General features: G+C 40.8%; 2 protein-coding genes across 5 annotated transcripts in view; both read right to left on the reverse strand.

The window, feature by feature from the left end:
• dennd2b (DENN domain containing 2B) overlaps window positions 1-9,301 on the reverse strand; it is an 82,320-nt gene extending 73,019 nt beyond the window's left edge. Inside the window, exon 1 of one of the 4 annotated variants that reach the window (XM_065013154.1) lies at window positions 8,713-9,301. Coding sequence is in view for 2 of the 4 variants with exons in the window: in XM_065013151.1 (XP_064869223.1) it covers window positions 7,193-7,227 (35 nt within the window). In the remaining 2 variants the exon portion in view is untranslated. Of the gene's footprint in view, window positions 1-2,772; window positions 2,918-7,192; window positions 7,266-7,892 lie in introns of those variants that run through there. The other 3 variants (XM_065013152.1, XM_065013151.1, XM_065013153.1) reach the window with 3 other exon arrangements.
• A 617-nt stretch (window positions 9,302-9,918) lies between these two features.
• Window positions 9,919-15,452, reverse strand: LOC115113733 (transmembrane protein 9B-like). The gene is made up of 5 exons (XM_029641685.2): window positions 15,205-15,452; window positions 14,767-14,858; window positions 14,287-14,395; window positions 11,064-11,195; window positions 9,919-10,796 (listed from the first exon to the last, which is right to left on the reverse strand). Exons 1-5 carry the CDS (start codon window positions 15,280-15,282, stop codon window positions 10,641-10,643), a joined length of 567 nt encoding a protein of 188 aa, XP_029497545.1. The 5' UTR covers window positions 15,283-15,452; the 3' UTR covers window positions 9,919-10,640.
• Window positions 15,453-15,902: the final 450 nt, after the last annotated feature.

Here is a 15,902-nt window from a genome sequence, read left to right on the forward strand (position 1 = left end):
GGCAAATAACGGCGCAGTACAACAGTGGGGTGCAGAATGGCATCTCGGAATGAACAACTCATTAGTCCTTGTCACGGATGGGCTATTGCAGCAGACGACCACACCGGGTTCCACTCCTATCGGCTAAAAACAAGAAGAAGCGGCTCCAGTGGGCACGCGATCACCAACACTGGACAATTAATGAGTGGAAAAACATTGCCATGTCCGATGAATCCCGATTCCTCTTGTGTCATGCTGATGGCAGAGTCAGGATTAGGTGTAAGCAGCATGAGTCCATTGCCCCATCCTGCCTGGTGTCAACAGTACAGGCTGTTGGCGGTGATGTAAGGGTATGGGGAATGTTTTCCTGGCACACGTTAGGTCCCTTGATACCAATTGAGCAACGTTTCCATGCCCTGAAGAATTCGGGCTGTTCTGGGGGCAAAGGGGGTCCGACCCAGTACTAGATACCTAATAAACTTGCCACTGAGTGTATATCCTACGTATATCCTACGTAAAGATAGGATAGATGGATAGCAGAAATGTTTAAGACAAGCTATCAAAGGAGAAGCAGAGAAAATACATCTGCATATCATTCATTTTAAGGCACTGTTGCATGATCAAAACATGAAGATATAATGTATGGTAAAGCAAATGGTATGTAATCCAGGGTGAAATAGTGACTACACGTCAAGGTGCACTTACTTCAGGTCACAGGCAGTTTACCTTACCAATAGCTTTTACATGGCAAGTGAGCCTGAAATAATGCAATGCCCAAACCATTTTGAATATGCCTTGGACAGGTTTAAGAATGTCTATGAAAGGTTGTGCAAACACTCCGTATTTGTAATGCCAAACTCCAAAGAGAGAATGGGATTGGTGATATTTGAAAATGATAGCATTCCCCATCTGCTTAAACAGAGGGAGTAGATTGCACTACACCCAAAAGTAAATCAAAGGTCTCCGTCATTCAAAACAAAAACAAGAAGTAACAGGAAGTGACAGCCTACTGTACAGGATCTTAGTTACAAAGGCTGGGTGGTGAGCAGAAAGGATAACACAGAATACCTGTGAATCAGTGTCAATACTAGGCTTTTTTATAGTACTACTGATATTAATTACTGCACTGTTGGGAAAGAGCTTGCAAGAAAAGGCTTTTCACTGTACTTGTGCACGTGACAATAAAAACGTTAAACTTGAGTCACTCCATAATGTGTATTGTGCGACAATTTATGCCAAGTTACGAGCTAAGCTTAGCTACATGATTACCTAGGATCCATACACTGGTTGAACTACCACGCTTCCATTCCAAAACCATAGATGGCCCTATGTCTTGACATCTTTATTCCTGCTATGGGCCTAAAAGGCAAATGGCTGAGATGAAATGGAGTAGAAAAGGGAGGACCCGGAGGAAGATGCGGCACATTGAAGGCCCTGCATAAAATTGATGCACCATTAACCTTTAACAAGGCAAAGAAAAAAGAACTGACATACCTTCTGACACTTGTGAGGCAGACTTGTGACTGGATTATCCATTGCTGCATGTATAGCCTAAACCCAGTCAAATTATGGTTTAACTGTGACATCCAATACAGTCATTCTCTGTGGGCTACATTCCACTCAGATCCTGTCACAGTCTATCACATGGTTTCCCCATGAATCTTAAACCATTGAGGGAACAACACAGATCTACAACTCATCATCAAGGTTGGCAAGCTGACATTGAATTCCAACAGCTTCAACAGGATAGTGATCATAATATGGTTTATAGACTAATAGTATGCCAAGTATACCATTTAGATGCCAGTTAATAAAATTGTGAAAAGGCACCCTAAAGCTGTGTGGCTCCACTAGACATTGGGTTTCTATTATGGGTGATGTGTGGACACTGGGCATAGCAGCATACATATAGTCTACCAGTCTTACCCAATAACTGGGTGTGTGTATGATATCATACACATTGTCTGATAATGCCAGCCTAAAAAGCATCTGGTGACCTCCCACCCTCACCCCTGTTATGCAAGCCCTGGCCAGAGAACAGAGGGGCCTCCCAATCTAGCTGCTGACAATCCAGTCCAGTGAGAAGGAAAGGTCATTGTTAGATATGCACAATAGACAGTCTGTTCGGGAAAAGTTCAAGGAAAAGAGCTTGCAGCTGCAGCGTCTGCCTAGTCGCAGTGATAGTGATAGCAGGAGGTACCCCTGAAGAAAAACGTCATCTAACAGAGAGATGCCCCTCAGAGAGAAAACATATAATCCACATTAGAGGACATACTAAACTATGATTATGGCTATTCTCACTCAACAGCGTTTGTAAATCTGAGTCAGATACAATCTCAGAACGTTTGTAGCTAAATTATCCGTAGATCTCAAGAACCAAAGGAGGCCCAAGTGAGTTGACAGTCTTTTGAATTGAATAAATTATCTCGTGCTCCACAATGTAAACTTGAGTTGGCAAAATGTATTTAGCCTCAACTCACTCAGTCCAATGTAATGTAATTGTTTTGACATTCACATTATCAACTTGAAAGAGCTCAGAACAAGAATAGCGTTACATCCCCCAAACTGTTATGTTACCAAATACCGTAAAAATACAAATAAATCCATTCGGCGAAATATTTGTTGTAGGCTATACTTTATGTTTGCTAATTGATACAATCGCATATAACTGCTCTTCCCGAACTCTGTCTGTACGGCATTCGGATACTTTTGTATGCAACTAGCTATATTCCCGTTAACCCTTTATAAACTATCCCAAATAATGTAAACATTTCAAATGGCGACCGGCATTACCTCAGAGTAGCGCCTCATTTCCACAGCCATTTCCCCCCCCAAAATTGCCAGCAAATATCAATCCCGTTAGATAAATTGTAGCAAAAAAATAAAACGTTTCGTTTTGACAGATAGCTGCAGCTTTCCCACTGAACTACGAGTCATGTCTTTCCAACCAAATCCCTCCCTCCTTGAGACCTCTGGAGAGGCGAGGGCTGGACTAGTTTCCATGGAGATGGGTTGATTGCCCCCCACTTCAATGGATCTGGCCCCTTTCCATTCTCTCTATCCCACACACAAGCTTGCAGCAGTTCTTTGTCTGTTAAAACAGTATATTTCATAAGAATGACCAAGAGAGTCAGATAGGCTCTGGAATTATCCTCAGGACATCATTATCATGTTGTCTACATTCCATTCGGATCTTTTTGACACTCTCTTCCTAGCCTTCTAACAGCATATAAAGAGAGTGACAGTTGGGAGTGCACAAGACAACGCTAGAGTGGTCTCAAATACACACATGCCAGAGGGGTAAGACAGTCTTGGAGTTGGAAACTAAAGTCAACAAGTGACTATTACAACATATCAAGTGGACAGCATGATGAGCCAGTACAGTATATTCCCACGTTTGGAGAGAGAGATTTATTCATCAACAACAGCTACAAGAGAACCCTATGTTTAGTTCTGGAAAGAATAACTGCTCGACTCAGTGTGGATATTCTCTCAAGATTTCTGTGTAATTGTTTGCTTTTGGTGTATCCAACTATTTATAACACAAACTAGCAAAATCACAATGTAACAAGAACATAATCAATAGGCCTACACACACTTTTCAACTGCAGAATGATACTCAGAGATGCAGAATGAATCCGCTATTCGTCCAGGAGATAGATAAGATGTCAAAACACATCTCAGGAGATAAAGTCAAGGTTGAACCTTTAAAGACCTGTGTCAATTAGTGAAATTGTGTAATTATGAACAGCCTCAAGGGCTTGGTGATGAGGCTATCTCCAGAGGGAAGGGTTTGTCAAGGACATAATTTCAGGTCAAACTGAATGACGAGCACACAGCTAATCATTTGGAAGACAGTTGCCATGATTAGTTCCAACAGTCATACATATCTTCACAATTAGGAGTATAGACTGTTATCAATTAACATAATACTTAACGAAAACTAGTTAACAAAATACTTCTTTTACAAAACTGTTAACAAGATCCATTAAATGTTTGTTTTTTGACATTATATGTAATTATACTTGGACATTATACTGGTTGGAGACATATCCCAAAGTAATAATGCAGATATTCAAAAGAGTAAACTCATGTAAACCCTTATGAGGACAGTTACCAGACTCCATGTGCATATTAGCAGATGTGATTCCTTGTTGTTGGACTGCAGTGTGGATCCTGTCGCTCTCTTGTTAGTTTTATATAAGAGGGCTCTAGATAGGCTTAAACCTCATGCTCTGCTCTCCCAACATTAAACAACACTGCAGTCTAAGTCCAGACTAAACAATACCCAAGGGGGAGGATGCCTGCTAGGAAGATCACCATACCCAAAGTTGTGTCTGTTTTTCGCTTTCTTAAAATGTAGGTTCCCTCCAAGCAAAACAGCCTTTTTGAACAATCATTGTTATAATTGTTCAGAGATTTTCGTTCTTTGTCATCAAAGAAAAATATGGTCGGTAAACAATATGTGCCCTACCTTTACGCTACTGATTTCTGGAACATTTTCGAAGCACTCAGGAAAAACATGAAAAAACACAAACAAGCCACATGAATTCAAAGTATTGGAAACATGCATGAGTTAACACACGAGTTACTCTGGTTAAGGATACAGCTATTGGGCCACAGCAGAATTTTAAAAGAAATGAGCAGTTCCAACCAAAACAACTGGCACAAAGTCTACAATCAAGAATCAATGTCCCCTTTCACAGGGAAGGATGCAGAAGACTGAAAGGGGTCATTATAAAGCCTGTCTTTCATATCTACTATAATGTAATGCCTAGTCATCACAAACAAATGTCAGTTTAGAGCTTACCCATTAATCAATTCCTTCATCAATTCCTCTGAGCATCAGCAGTAGAAACATAGATGGGGGAGAGATCAGATCTAAAGCCATGCCACTGGACCCAGACATCAGCTCAATATCTAGTTCTGATTTCCATTTGGTTGAGTTGTCAACTAATGTGAATTCAGTGTGAAATCAACAAAAAATGTCACCATGTCATTGGATTTAGATTAAACGTTGGGTGAAAAATAGATTAAATTCCCTTACACGGATAACTTTTTTCAAATCCAAATTTTGTTAAAATGATGTGGAAACAACGTTGATTCCAAATGTGGAGTCGATCTACCTGTCATGAATAGAATCCACACCACAGTTCTACCAAGTCTCCACCTATGTATCATATATTTTACTCAAACTGTGCACTATTTCATACAGCCCCCCCGTCATCCTTTCATTCTACTGACTGAGGAACGGAGGAAGTCGTAAGATGCAGACATCCGACTCATGTCCCATAATGTCTCCAGAAAGTCCACAGCTTTGTCAGTATGTCGTTTTTCTCTTAGCTCTAACTATACTGAACAAAAATATAAACGCAACATGCAACAATTTCAACTGAGTTATAGTTCATATAAGGGAATCAGTCAATTGAAATACATTCATAAGGCCTTAATCTATGGATTTCACATGACTGTGAATACAGATATGCATCTGGTCACAGATACCTTAAAAAAAATGGGACTCAGGATCTCGTCAAGGTATCTCTGTGCATTCAAATTGCCTTCGATAAAATGCAATTGTGTTCATTGTCCGTAGCTTATGCCGGCCCATACCATAACCCCACCGCCACCAATAGCTCACCCACACGACGCCATACACGTGGTCTGTGGTTGTGAGGCCAGTTGGACGCAATGCCAAATTCTCTTAAACAACGTTGAAGGTGGCTTATGATAAAGAAATTAACATTCAATTCTTTGGCAACAGCTCTTGTGGACATTCCTGCAGTCAGCATGCCAATTTCAGCATTGTGTTTGGTGACAAAACTGCACATTTTTGAGTGGCATTGTATTGGCCCCAGCACAAGGTGCACTTGTGTAATGATTATGCTGTTTAATCAGCTTCTTGATATGCCACACCTGACAGGTGGATGGATTATCTTGGCAAAAGGAGAAAGTCTCACTAACAGGAATTTAACAAATTTGTGAGAGAAATAAGCTTTTTGTGTGTATGGAACATTTCTGGGATCTTTTATTTCAGCTCATGAAACATGGGACCAACACGCTACATGTTGTGTTTATATTTTTGTTCAGTGTAGTTGTCTCTCGGACATGTCAAAGCCTCATAAAGTATAAAGAGTACTGAGTGGACTCTGACAGCTTTGTGCTTCAAATTAGCAGAGGTACTAGTGCTGTTTCATACTGGGAAAGGCTGGCTCCAGTAGCATGGATGCACAACGAAGAACAACCTCCTGGAATCCACTGTGGTGTCAAAAAGTCTTGTCCTCAGGGTTTCTTCTGTACAATGTAAGCAATACATTACGCTACTTCTCTGTGAGTGTCACATTAGAAAATTAAATACAGTACAGACCTAAATAAGCACTACTTAAACATTCATAGAGAAATCACCTCCGCAACCATGACAGAGACTGTTATTGTTTGTATAGGGCTACTTGCACAAGAGAATACCACCTTTTTCAATGCTCGGTCTCAGTAACTTGTCCACAGTTTTGATGGCATAAATCTGTTTTAAAATCATCTCCCTGAGGTCTACAACTCTCCACCTTTTACCTTCCGCTAAAGCCATTCAGGCAAAGGGAAAAAAAACATATGACCAGGCCAGTGTTTTTTGGACCTGTTACAGGTCCAATGTACCTTGCGTAGGATCCATCGGTCATGTTCAGTGAACCCACAAAAGCCTCAGAAATGTGACAGTAAACCTCTCCAGTACACTGTTGAGCTTTCACCACAAAATGTTCCTGTGAGAGCCTCTCTTCCGTCATCTGGAGATTTTAAATAGCCGAGGGCCAGTGGGTCAAGGGAGCTATGGAAATGAGGATGGGCCAGTCGCATATGAAAGCCTCCAAGCAGCCAAACAGCATAAGGTCTGATTGAATCGCAATTCTAAACTGCTTCTGTTTTAACATAAAGATGTTTTTTTTAGGAACAACATATTCAATTTCAAGACAGGTCATGAGGCACCCTTTAAACTCCAGCAGTCGAGTCCTCTCATGTTGATGATGTCTATCCAATACTACTGCCCTAAGGCCTACATAGACGACAAGACTCACCCTATAAATACTTCCTCTCCCCCTACAGTACCAATTCGCATCCAAATAAGCTTCAGGGCCTGTAGACTTTTCAGTGGTTCATCTAGTATCATAATGTAATCGTATTAGTTCAATGTGTTAATGGTAGTATAGCTGTCAGCCTCACATACTGAAAGTAGAGGAATGTCCTGTACATTGTCTTCATTCTTGCTCCAGATGCTTTCTTAAAGGCCCAGTGCAGTCAAAATGTTGTTGAATCTGTGTTTTGTATCATACTGTATAACAGGTGATGAAACGAATACTGCAAAAGTGTGAAAACATTTGATTAGTGTCAGTGTTATTTGGTTGAACACACAATCTACACAGGACCTTTTAATCAGCCTGTTTGCATTTGCATGGGCGAAAGTTTCGGCTTGCCTGGCGGTAAATGGCTAAATTGACAAATAACAAAGAGTTCCAAACCTCTCTGCCAATAACTGCTAGTTTTCAGTTTTCCCCTCCCAACTCAGACCACTCCCAGACAGTCAAAGCAAAATTCTAGCTTGATAATTTTTTTGCAAAAACAGATTTTTGCCCATTTTAATGAAAATCTATTACAGTAAGGGACTTAATTGTTACTCAGAAATGATTTGATATTGATATAAAACGGCTCCATTGGGCCTTTAAGAATGACAGGATAAACACATGCATGGAAGTAGTTATTCTCCCTTGTGCCCCTCCCTAACCACAGTATTACAGCATCAAGAGATGTCTAATAATTCATATTCTAAACATCGGAAATCATCGTACTGTTATAGACAGGAATAAATCATACCAAACAGCCCATCGTCAATTTCAAGCACAGAGAGTAACTGCTCAGCAAGGACCTACCTATACACTCTATTATCTTGCATTTCAGTGGCATTGAAAGGTATTTCCAGACAGCAGACATGTTAGTCTGACCATGGCCAGGCAGACCTTGGGAAGGTTCTGACTGAAGCTTCTCCTGCAGGGATGCAGCCTCTATGAGCCTTGAAACGATTCCTACAGTCTGACACAGGCACTGAAGAGAGGATTGAGGAGACAGACCCTCTCCGTCTGTCATTAACCAAAGAGGGACAGATAAGAGCCTGGACCTTAAAACACAGGATGGGTCCTATTAAAGGGAAGTACCTTGGAGTATTATTTTACTTGGACATACATTTACTTTCTTCCAGAAGCCTGCATTCCCCCACGCATGAAGCAACATTTTTAAGTAATACTTCAATAAAAGCATACGGCAAAGAAAAAACCTAAATTCACCCAAATTGACTGATATTCAAATGGTAAGAATGGTATAAAAGATTCATATATTATTATTTCAATTACGATGCCAGATTGGGTACTTAGGGTAGTTCCTATAAAAGGCCTAAGGCGCCCCCTAGTTTCTGTTCACAGTACAGCACTTGCTTTTGAGGTATTGAATAAAACAATTTTGTGGAAACTATTGTTGTTCGTAGGCTATTCTATCAACCCAGCAATTCACTATCGTAAAAAATCTCAACCTTTTTGTGGCAATTATTTATGATTTTCTGCATTATTGTCCACGCAAGTTTCATTAAACAGAAAATGCAAGAATCAGTTTCATAAAACAGTTAATGCAATATATTAAGTTAAAACTACAATAAATGGGTTTACTTTATGAAGAATTTAAAAGGAAAATGTTCCTTACCTTATCCTTTATGAACTTATTGTAGTATTTTTCAACAATCCATTCTTTGACAACGCAAATGTAGCTCTCTTGCAGAGTATCCTTAAATCTGAATTTTCTGCGCGGAGCATTGCCTACTTTTTTTCTGGATAACGGACTGCAAAAGCATACAAAAAAAATAAAAGGGGAGAACAGGAAACGATGACGGCAGCTTTGCAAAAGTCCTTGAAAAATGAATAAATTATCACTATTGTCTTGTATATCAACATATTGTCATTTGAGATTAATTTTTTTTGCAAACTTATCCTGTAATTTTACTTCGTGTTCTATTGTTGAATGGTGAATTTGCGAAATAGACCGATTACTTTCGTTCAGATTAAGTTTCCTCTCGGATTTTTAATGCATTAATACAATTTAAATTGGTTATTGAAATGTCTCATCCGTTGTTGCATTGCTGTTTATCGCCCTATGCATAGCAAAGCCCTGTACTAAAATTATCATATTGATTTAACTCCGATGGTATAGTATACCTGCCATTTTGTGCGCATGTTTGGAGCGCCTATCAATGTTGGCATTAGTGCAATATGTTTTTGTGCGCTTATCAATGCGATCATCAATTTAGGTTTATGTATTTTACACTTTGTTGAAGTACGACTCCTGGAGGATGGTTCAGGAATGTGACATTGTCTGCAATACACAAAATCATTATAAATATTACAGAAATGTATTTCAAATGTGAAGTTATCACAGATCAGATTTAACACTTTCGTTAGGTCACCTAACAGTAGCATTTTCTACCCACTTTACCATCACCCTGCTATCCCAAATGATCATTATTGTTTTACATTAGTGTAAAAGACAGACAGTGGTATCAATACTGTCTAACAGATATTTAAGTTATTTAAAGTTTGAATAAAGGAGGATCTCATTAATGTGAGTCATGTCAAATTAATCTAAATGGAGAGTAGAAGCTGAAAACAAAACAAGCAAGGTGCAGATGGTGTACATCTACTCTAGACAGTGACAGCTGAGGGCTCTGACTACAGTAACACACATATATATTCAAAGGAGAGGACTAATGTTTACATGAAATGTTCCATCAGAAGATGGGTTAAAAGTCTAAATGTCTCCCAAATGCTACATTATACTTAGACTTACAGGAACATGATACAGGAATGTTAACACCACAGTCAGCACACAATGAAATACATACATCTGTACATCAACTGTTGTTTAGGGTAAAAGGTTGTAAATAAGTTTATACATTATACATCATTCTTAAAAAACATGCTTTTTGACAATTTTACACATTTTTACTGTTTCTAACTCATTCCCATCTTCTATAGTTTAGGTAGCAGTTGTTACACATATTGTAGACGTTTTCATTAGCTTGAGTGATTCATTTTGGCATGATATTTTTTGTTTTATTTACTCTACCCTCAAATGTATCACCTAATTTCATTGGTGGCATGGCAAGCATTTACTGTTATCAGAAGCTGCCAACATTACTGTAAAAGAGTGCATACGGTCACACATCGTTTCTACTTTATCAGAAGCCAAAGATTATCATCAGCTTGTGCAAAATGGCACGCATTATCCATTTTTGGGGGGGCTACAAACTAACATTTAACTTTCTATTAGTATTATTAAATCAGAAAGTATACAAAGTCATACAGACACTGGCATTATCTTAAGTAAAAGGTCTCAAATGCAACACCCCACTTCAACCTACTGATGTAGAGACCCTTTACGATCACCTCCTGAATACATAGAGCTATATGATCACATTTCATGAAATACAGGTCCAGTTGAGGAACAAAACACCAATAAGGATGAAGCTCCGAAGTCTGGGAAAGAATCAGACAAAAAAAAAAAAAAAAAAAAAAGGACCACCCAGTCACAGTAATATATTTTGCTTCACCCAGGGTTTCTGTTTCCTGGGGATGGGTTTAGCTGAGCACCACATGGCGGTCAAACACAGACTTCCTCTGTTCCTGGACCTGCCTCCTCCAGCGCTGCTGAGCGTGTTCCACTTTGTTCAGCATGTTGGGACGAGAAGTCGAACGAGACAATACGTTGTGGGCGTTGGCGAAAGGCTGCTGGTCCTGAACCCAAGAGACAGACGTTACAGTGAAATTGTGACAAGCTAGAGTTGACCTTTTTCAGAAACATTTCCAAACACAATTCTCTATGAGATATTCATCAAATCAATTTATAGCATGAGACAAATCTGAAAACATCACCACATACATTGCCCCAACAAGTCACACAATACGAGATCTACAATCAAACAACAAAAATGTCATGGCTACAACAACTGCTTTGACTTAAAGGCCACCACTATAGTTGGGATGGGCAACATGCACACATACCCCAACATCATCATCATTCTGAAGCTGTGAGTGTCCAAAGAGCCTCCTCTTCAGCATGGGCTCTAGCAGGGTCAGGTACACCATGTAGAGGAACAGCAGGCCCAGGATGGACAGGTAGATTATGATAGTCACCTGGAACACAGTGGACACAAATCAAATCAAAATGTTATTTGTCACGTGTGCCAAATACAACAGGTAGACCTTACCATGAAATGCTTACTTACAATCCCTTATCCAATATGCAGTTTAAGAAACAGTTAATAAAATATTTACTAAATAAAATCAATCAAAAAGTAACATGTACATAACAATCACAAGGCTTTATACAGGGGGTACCGGTAACGACTCAATGTGCGGGGGGTACAGGTTAGTCGAGGTCATTTGTAAAGTGGCTATGCATAGACAATAAACAGTGAGTAGCAGCAGTGTAAAAACAAATGGTTGGGTCAATGTAAATAGTCCAGGTGGCCATTTGATTAGTTGTTCAGCAGTCAAACTCATTAACTCATTAGGCCATGGCTGCCTGCAAACGCTCCCTAAAACACTTCTGCGAGCAGGCCTTTCTAATCTGGAAGGATATTGACCTCATCCCGTCAGTCGAGGATGCCTGGTCGTTCTTTAAAAGTAATTTCCTCACCATCTTAAATAAGCATGCCCATTTCAAAAAATGTAGAACTAAGAACAGATATAGCCCTTGGTTCACTCCAGACCTGACTGCCCTCAACCAGCACAAAAACATCCTGTGGCGGACTGCAATAGCATCGAATAGTCCCCGCAATATGCAACTGTTCAGGGAAGTCAGGAACCCATACACACAGTCAGTCAAGAAAGCAAAGGCTAGCTTTTTCAAACAGAAATTTGCATCCTGTAGCTATAACTCCAAAAAGTTTTGGGACACTGTAAAGTCCATGGAGAACAAGAGCACCTCCTCCCAGCTGCCAACTGCACTGAGGCTAGGTGACACGGTCACCATCGATAAATCCATGAAAAATCACACATTTCAATAAGCATTTCTCTACGGCTGGCCATGCTTTCCTCCTGGCTACCCCAACCCCAGCCAACAGCTCCGCAGCTACTTGCCCAAGCCTCCCCAGCTTCTCCTTCAACCAAATCCAGATCGCAGATGTTCTGAAAGAACTGAAAAACCTGGACCCGTACAAATCAGCTGGGCTAGACAATCTGGACCCTCTCTTTCTACAATTATCCACCACCATTTTTGCAACCCCTATTACCAGTCTGTCCAACCTCATCCGAGATCCCTAAAGATTGGAAAGCTGCCGTGGTCATCTCCCTCTTCAAAGGGAGTGACACTCTAGACCCAAACTGTTACAGACCTATATCCATCCTGCCCTGCCTTTCTAAAGTCTTTGAAAGCCAAGTTAATAAACAGATCACTGACCATTTCGAATCCCACCGTACCTTCTCCGCTGTGCAATCCGGTTTCCGAGCTGGTCACGGGTGCACCTCAGCCACGCTCAAGGTACTAGATGATATCATAACCTCCATCGATAAAAGACAGTACTGTGCAGCAGTCTTCATCGTTCTGGCCAATGCTTTCGACTGTCAATCACCATATTCTCATTGGCAGACTCAACAGCCTTGGTTTCTCAAATGGCTGCCTGGCCTGGTTCACCAACTACTTCGCAGATCAAGTTCAGTGTGTAAAATCGGAGGGCCTGTTGTCCGGACCTCTGACAGTCTATGGGGGTAACACAGGGTTCAATTCTCGGGCCGACTCTTTTCTCTGTATATATCAACGATGTCGCTCTAGCATGCGGGTGATTCCCTGATCCACCTCTACTCAGACGACACCATTCTGTATACATCTGGCCCTTTGGACACTGTGTTAACTAACCTCCAAACGAGCTCCAATGCCATACAACACTCCTTCCGTGGCCTCCAACTGCTCTTAAATGCTAGCAAAACCAGATGCATGCTTTTCAACCGTTCGCTGCCCGCACCCGCCCGCCCGACTAGCATCACTACTCTGGACAAATACCTAGGTTTCTGGCTAGACTGTAAACTCTCCTTCCAGGCTCATATCAAACATCTCCAATCCAAAATCAAATCTAGAATCGGCCGCCAAACTTACCCTAATAAAGCTGACTATCCTACCGATCCTCGACGATGTCATCTACAAAATAGCTTCCAATACTCTACTCAGCAAATTAGATGCAGTCTATCACAGTGCCATCCGTTGTGTTACCAAAATGCCTTATACCACCCACCACTGCGACATGTATGCTCTATTCGGCTGGCCCTCGCTACATATTCGTCGCCAGACCCACTGGCTCCAGGTCATCTACAAGTCTATGCTAGGTAAAGCTCCGCCTTATCTCAGCTCACTGGCCACGATAACACCCACCCACCCATAGCACGCGCTCCAGCAGGTATATTTCACTGGTCATCCCCAAAGCCAACACCTCATTTGGCCGCCTTTCCTTCCAGTTCTCTGCTGCAAGTGACTGGAACGAATTGCAAAAATTGCTTACATTTCCCTCACTAACTTTAAACATCAGCTATCTGAGCAGCTAACCGATCGCTGCAGCTGTACATAGTCCATCTGTAAATAGCCCACCCAATCTACCTAACTCATCCCCATATTGTTTTTATTTACTTTGCTGCTCTTTTGCACACCAGTATCACTACTTACACACCATCATCTGCTCAGCTATCACTCCAGTGTTAATCTGCTAAATTGTCATTACTTTGCTACTATGGCCTATTTATTGCCATACCTCCTCACGCCATTTGCACACACCGTATATAGACTTTCTTTTTTTTCCTATTGTGTTGACTGTACGCTTGTTTATTCCATGCAACTCTGTGTCGTTGTTTCTGTCGCACTGCTTTGCTTTATCTTGGCCAGGTCGCAGTTGTAAATGAGAACTTGTTCTCAACTAGCTTACCTGGTTAAATAAAGGTGGGGAAAAAATGGACTGCATTTGATTGGATAGTAGCAAAGCACATGCGCCGATGCTATCCCACTTGGGCAACACCGTTGTGTGATATCCCATCGCCGAAATCGTAAAGTCCCCTGTGTTTCAGGAACACCGAATAACATATTTTAACCTACTTTGCCTGTTGTCCTTCTGCTGTTGGGAATTTAAGCAAAAATGTTCACATGAAAGTATGAAAGAATCATCTCCTCTCTGCTTTCCCACATGGCAGGATAGCAACAGCACATGCGCGGCTAGCTGGTTGGTCGATTTCCCAGACTTACCTTGATAGTTCCAGAACTCCTCTCCTCATATTTGCATTCACAACGCAGACAGTACGCCTCCACATCCTTTCCATCAACTGGCATTGGCTCCACAACATGAAGGCAGTTACTGAAAACAAATATACAATTAAATCGGAATCCCTCTTCGAAAGCACAGTGAGGTTGAAGTCTGTAACAGTTCTCCAAATATGATTTGAGATCATTCATATGACCGTGTAAAATTACAGTTAGCCTAATCCATCAGACAACCCATACACTCACCACACCCAGACAGTGGTCACGTTCCACTGTATGCATCAACCAAATGGTTGCATGCCACATCATGGACGGTCATCGATTGACATATTGTTATAACATATGGTATGGTTAGCTGATAGGTAAAACACCTATCCAGGTGTTGTACAATCTGGCAACATCTAAGCAGTGGAATGCAACCAGTATGTAATCATCTGTAAATGACATCATGACAACACAACATACCAATCCTTTAGAGATACATTTTGTTTGTAGATCTGTCCTTCAATGTCTCTGTACGGTGGGCAGGTACATTTACACCGGATATCCTCTGAATTCTATGGGAAAAGTTGGGAAAACGGTCAGGATGTGATATCAGAGAACATTTTATGCCATAAAATTGTGATATAACTAGCTGCCTGTCTTCTAAAATAATCTTACACAGCCAGTGGAATAATCACATTTTCTGTAACTTTACAGAGCAGGTTACCAGCTTGCTAATTACCTAACTTTGTCCGTCCTTGTGACGACAATCAATGGCTTTACTAGCCTAATCCATATTTGGCTAGCTAGCTAACTACAGTAACTAGACAGCTGACTCAACAACAAGCGTTAAACTATGTCAATATAAATAGTTTTGATTTTTTTAAAGCAGAGAACAGTCATGTGAACAACAGAGCCTACTTTAGCATCCGTCGTCTGTGTTGACATCAATAACAAACCAACAAGAGCGAGCAGCTTGAAGGCAACGCTTGACATCATATTTATATGTTGAAGTTTCAGAGTACAAGCTACTAAGAAACTATAGAAACGATATCCTGAAATCAGATACACGTTTTTTTTTAACTGACAACGATCATTCAGCTAGCATCAAACATTTCTTTCGACTGATCAGCTGACAACTGCCTGACATCTCTTCCTGTGCGCGTAAATAGCATTCCCCGGGTAAACAGCTGTCGGAACAAAAATATATATCAATGATGGCCTTTCTGTGAGGGGCCTTGCTATCCGGCATCTGTGGGGCGTGCAACCCCCCCATAGATTATCTCATAGTGTATAAAATCTCCTAAACCTGTGTTGACAGCCAGACCTTATTTTTTGGCGTTTATCAAACAACCATACGACGAACCATGGCGGAGTTAGTGCCGACAAAAAGACGCCATTACTATTTCTCTTTATAAAGTTGAAATGTAAAAGGTTAAGGCACAGATAGAACAATGAGACAGATATTTCACCGGATGTATACATGTGATGAGATTTTCTCATCGATTAAACATGTTATCTCAATACAGTTTTATGTTCCCAAACTTAAAATATGTTATGCTGACTTTAGCCATTGCCATTGTTGTAAGAACCCGTATCGTTTAGGACTGCAAAGGTGA

The sequence above is a fragment of the Oncorhynchus nerka genome, linkage group LG28 (assembly GCF_034236695.1).
Source record: "Oncorhynchus nerka isolate Pitt River linkage group LG28, Oner_Uvic_2.0, whole genome shotgun sequence".
Taxonomy (NCBI): Eukaryota; Metazoa; Chordata; class Actinopteri; order Salmoniformes; family Salmonidae; genus Oncorhynchus; species Oncorhynchus nerka.

Bases quoted from the DNA above. Each gene is read 5' to 3' on its own strand.
- LOC115113733 (XM_029641685.2), bottom strand. From the start codon at position 15,282: ATGATGTCAAGCGTTGCCTTCAAGCTGCTCGCTCTTGTTGGTTTGTTA. The intron at 14,859-15,204 runs GTAGGCTCTGTT...CTTTTCCCATAG, and splicing joins CACAGACGACGGATGCTAAA to AATTCAGAGGATATCCGGTG. The intron at 11,196-14,286 runs GTAAGTCTGGGA...ACTGTGTTCCAG, and splicing joins GGAGTTCTGGAACTATCAAG to GTGACTATCATAATCTACCT.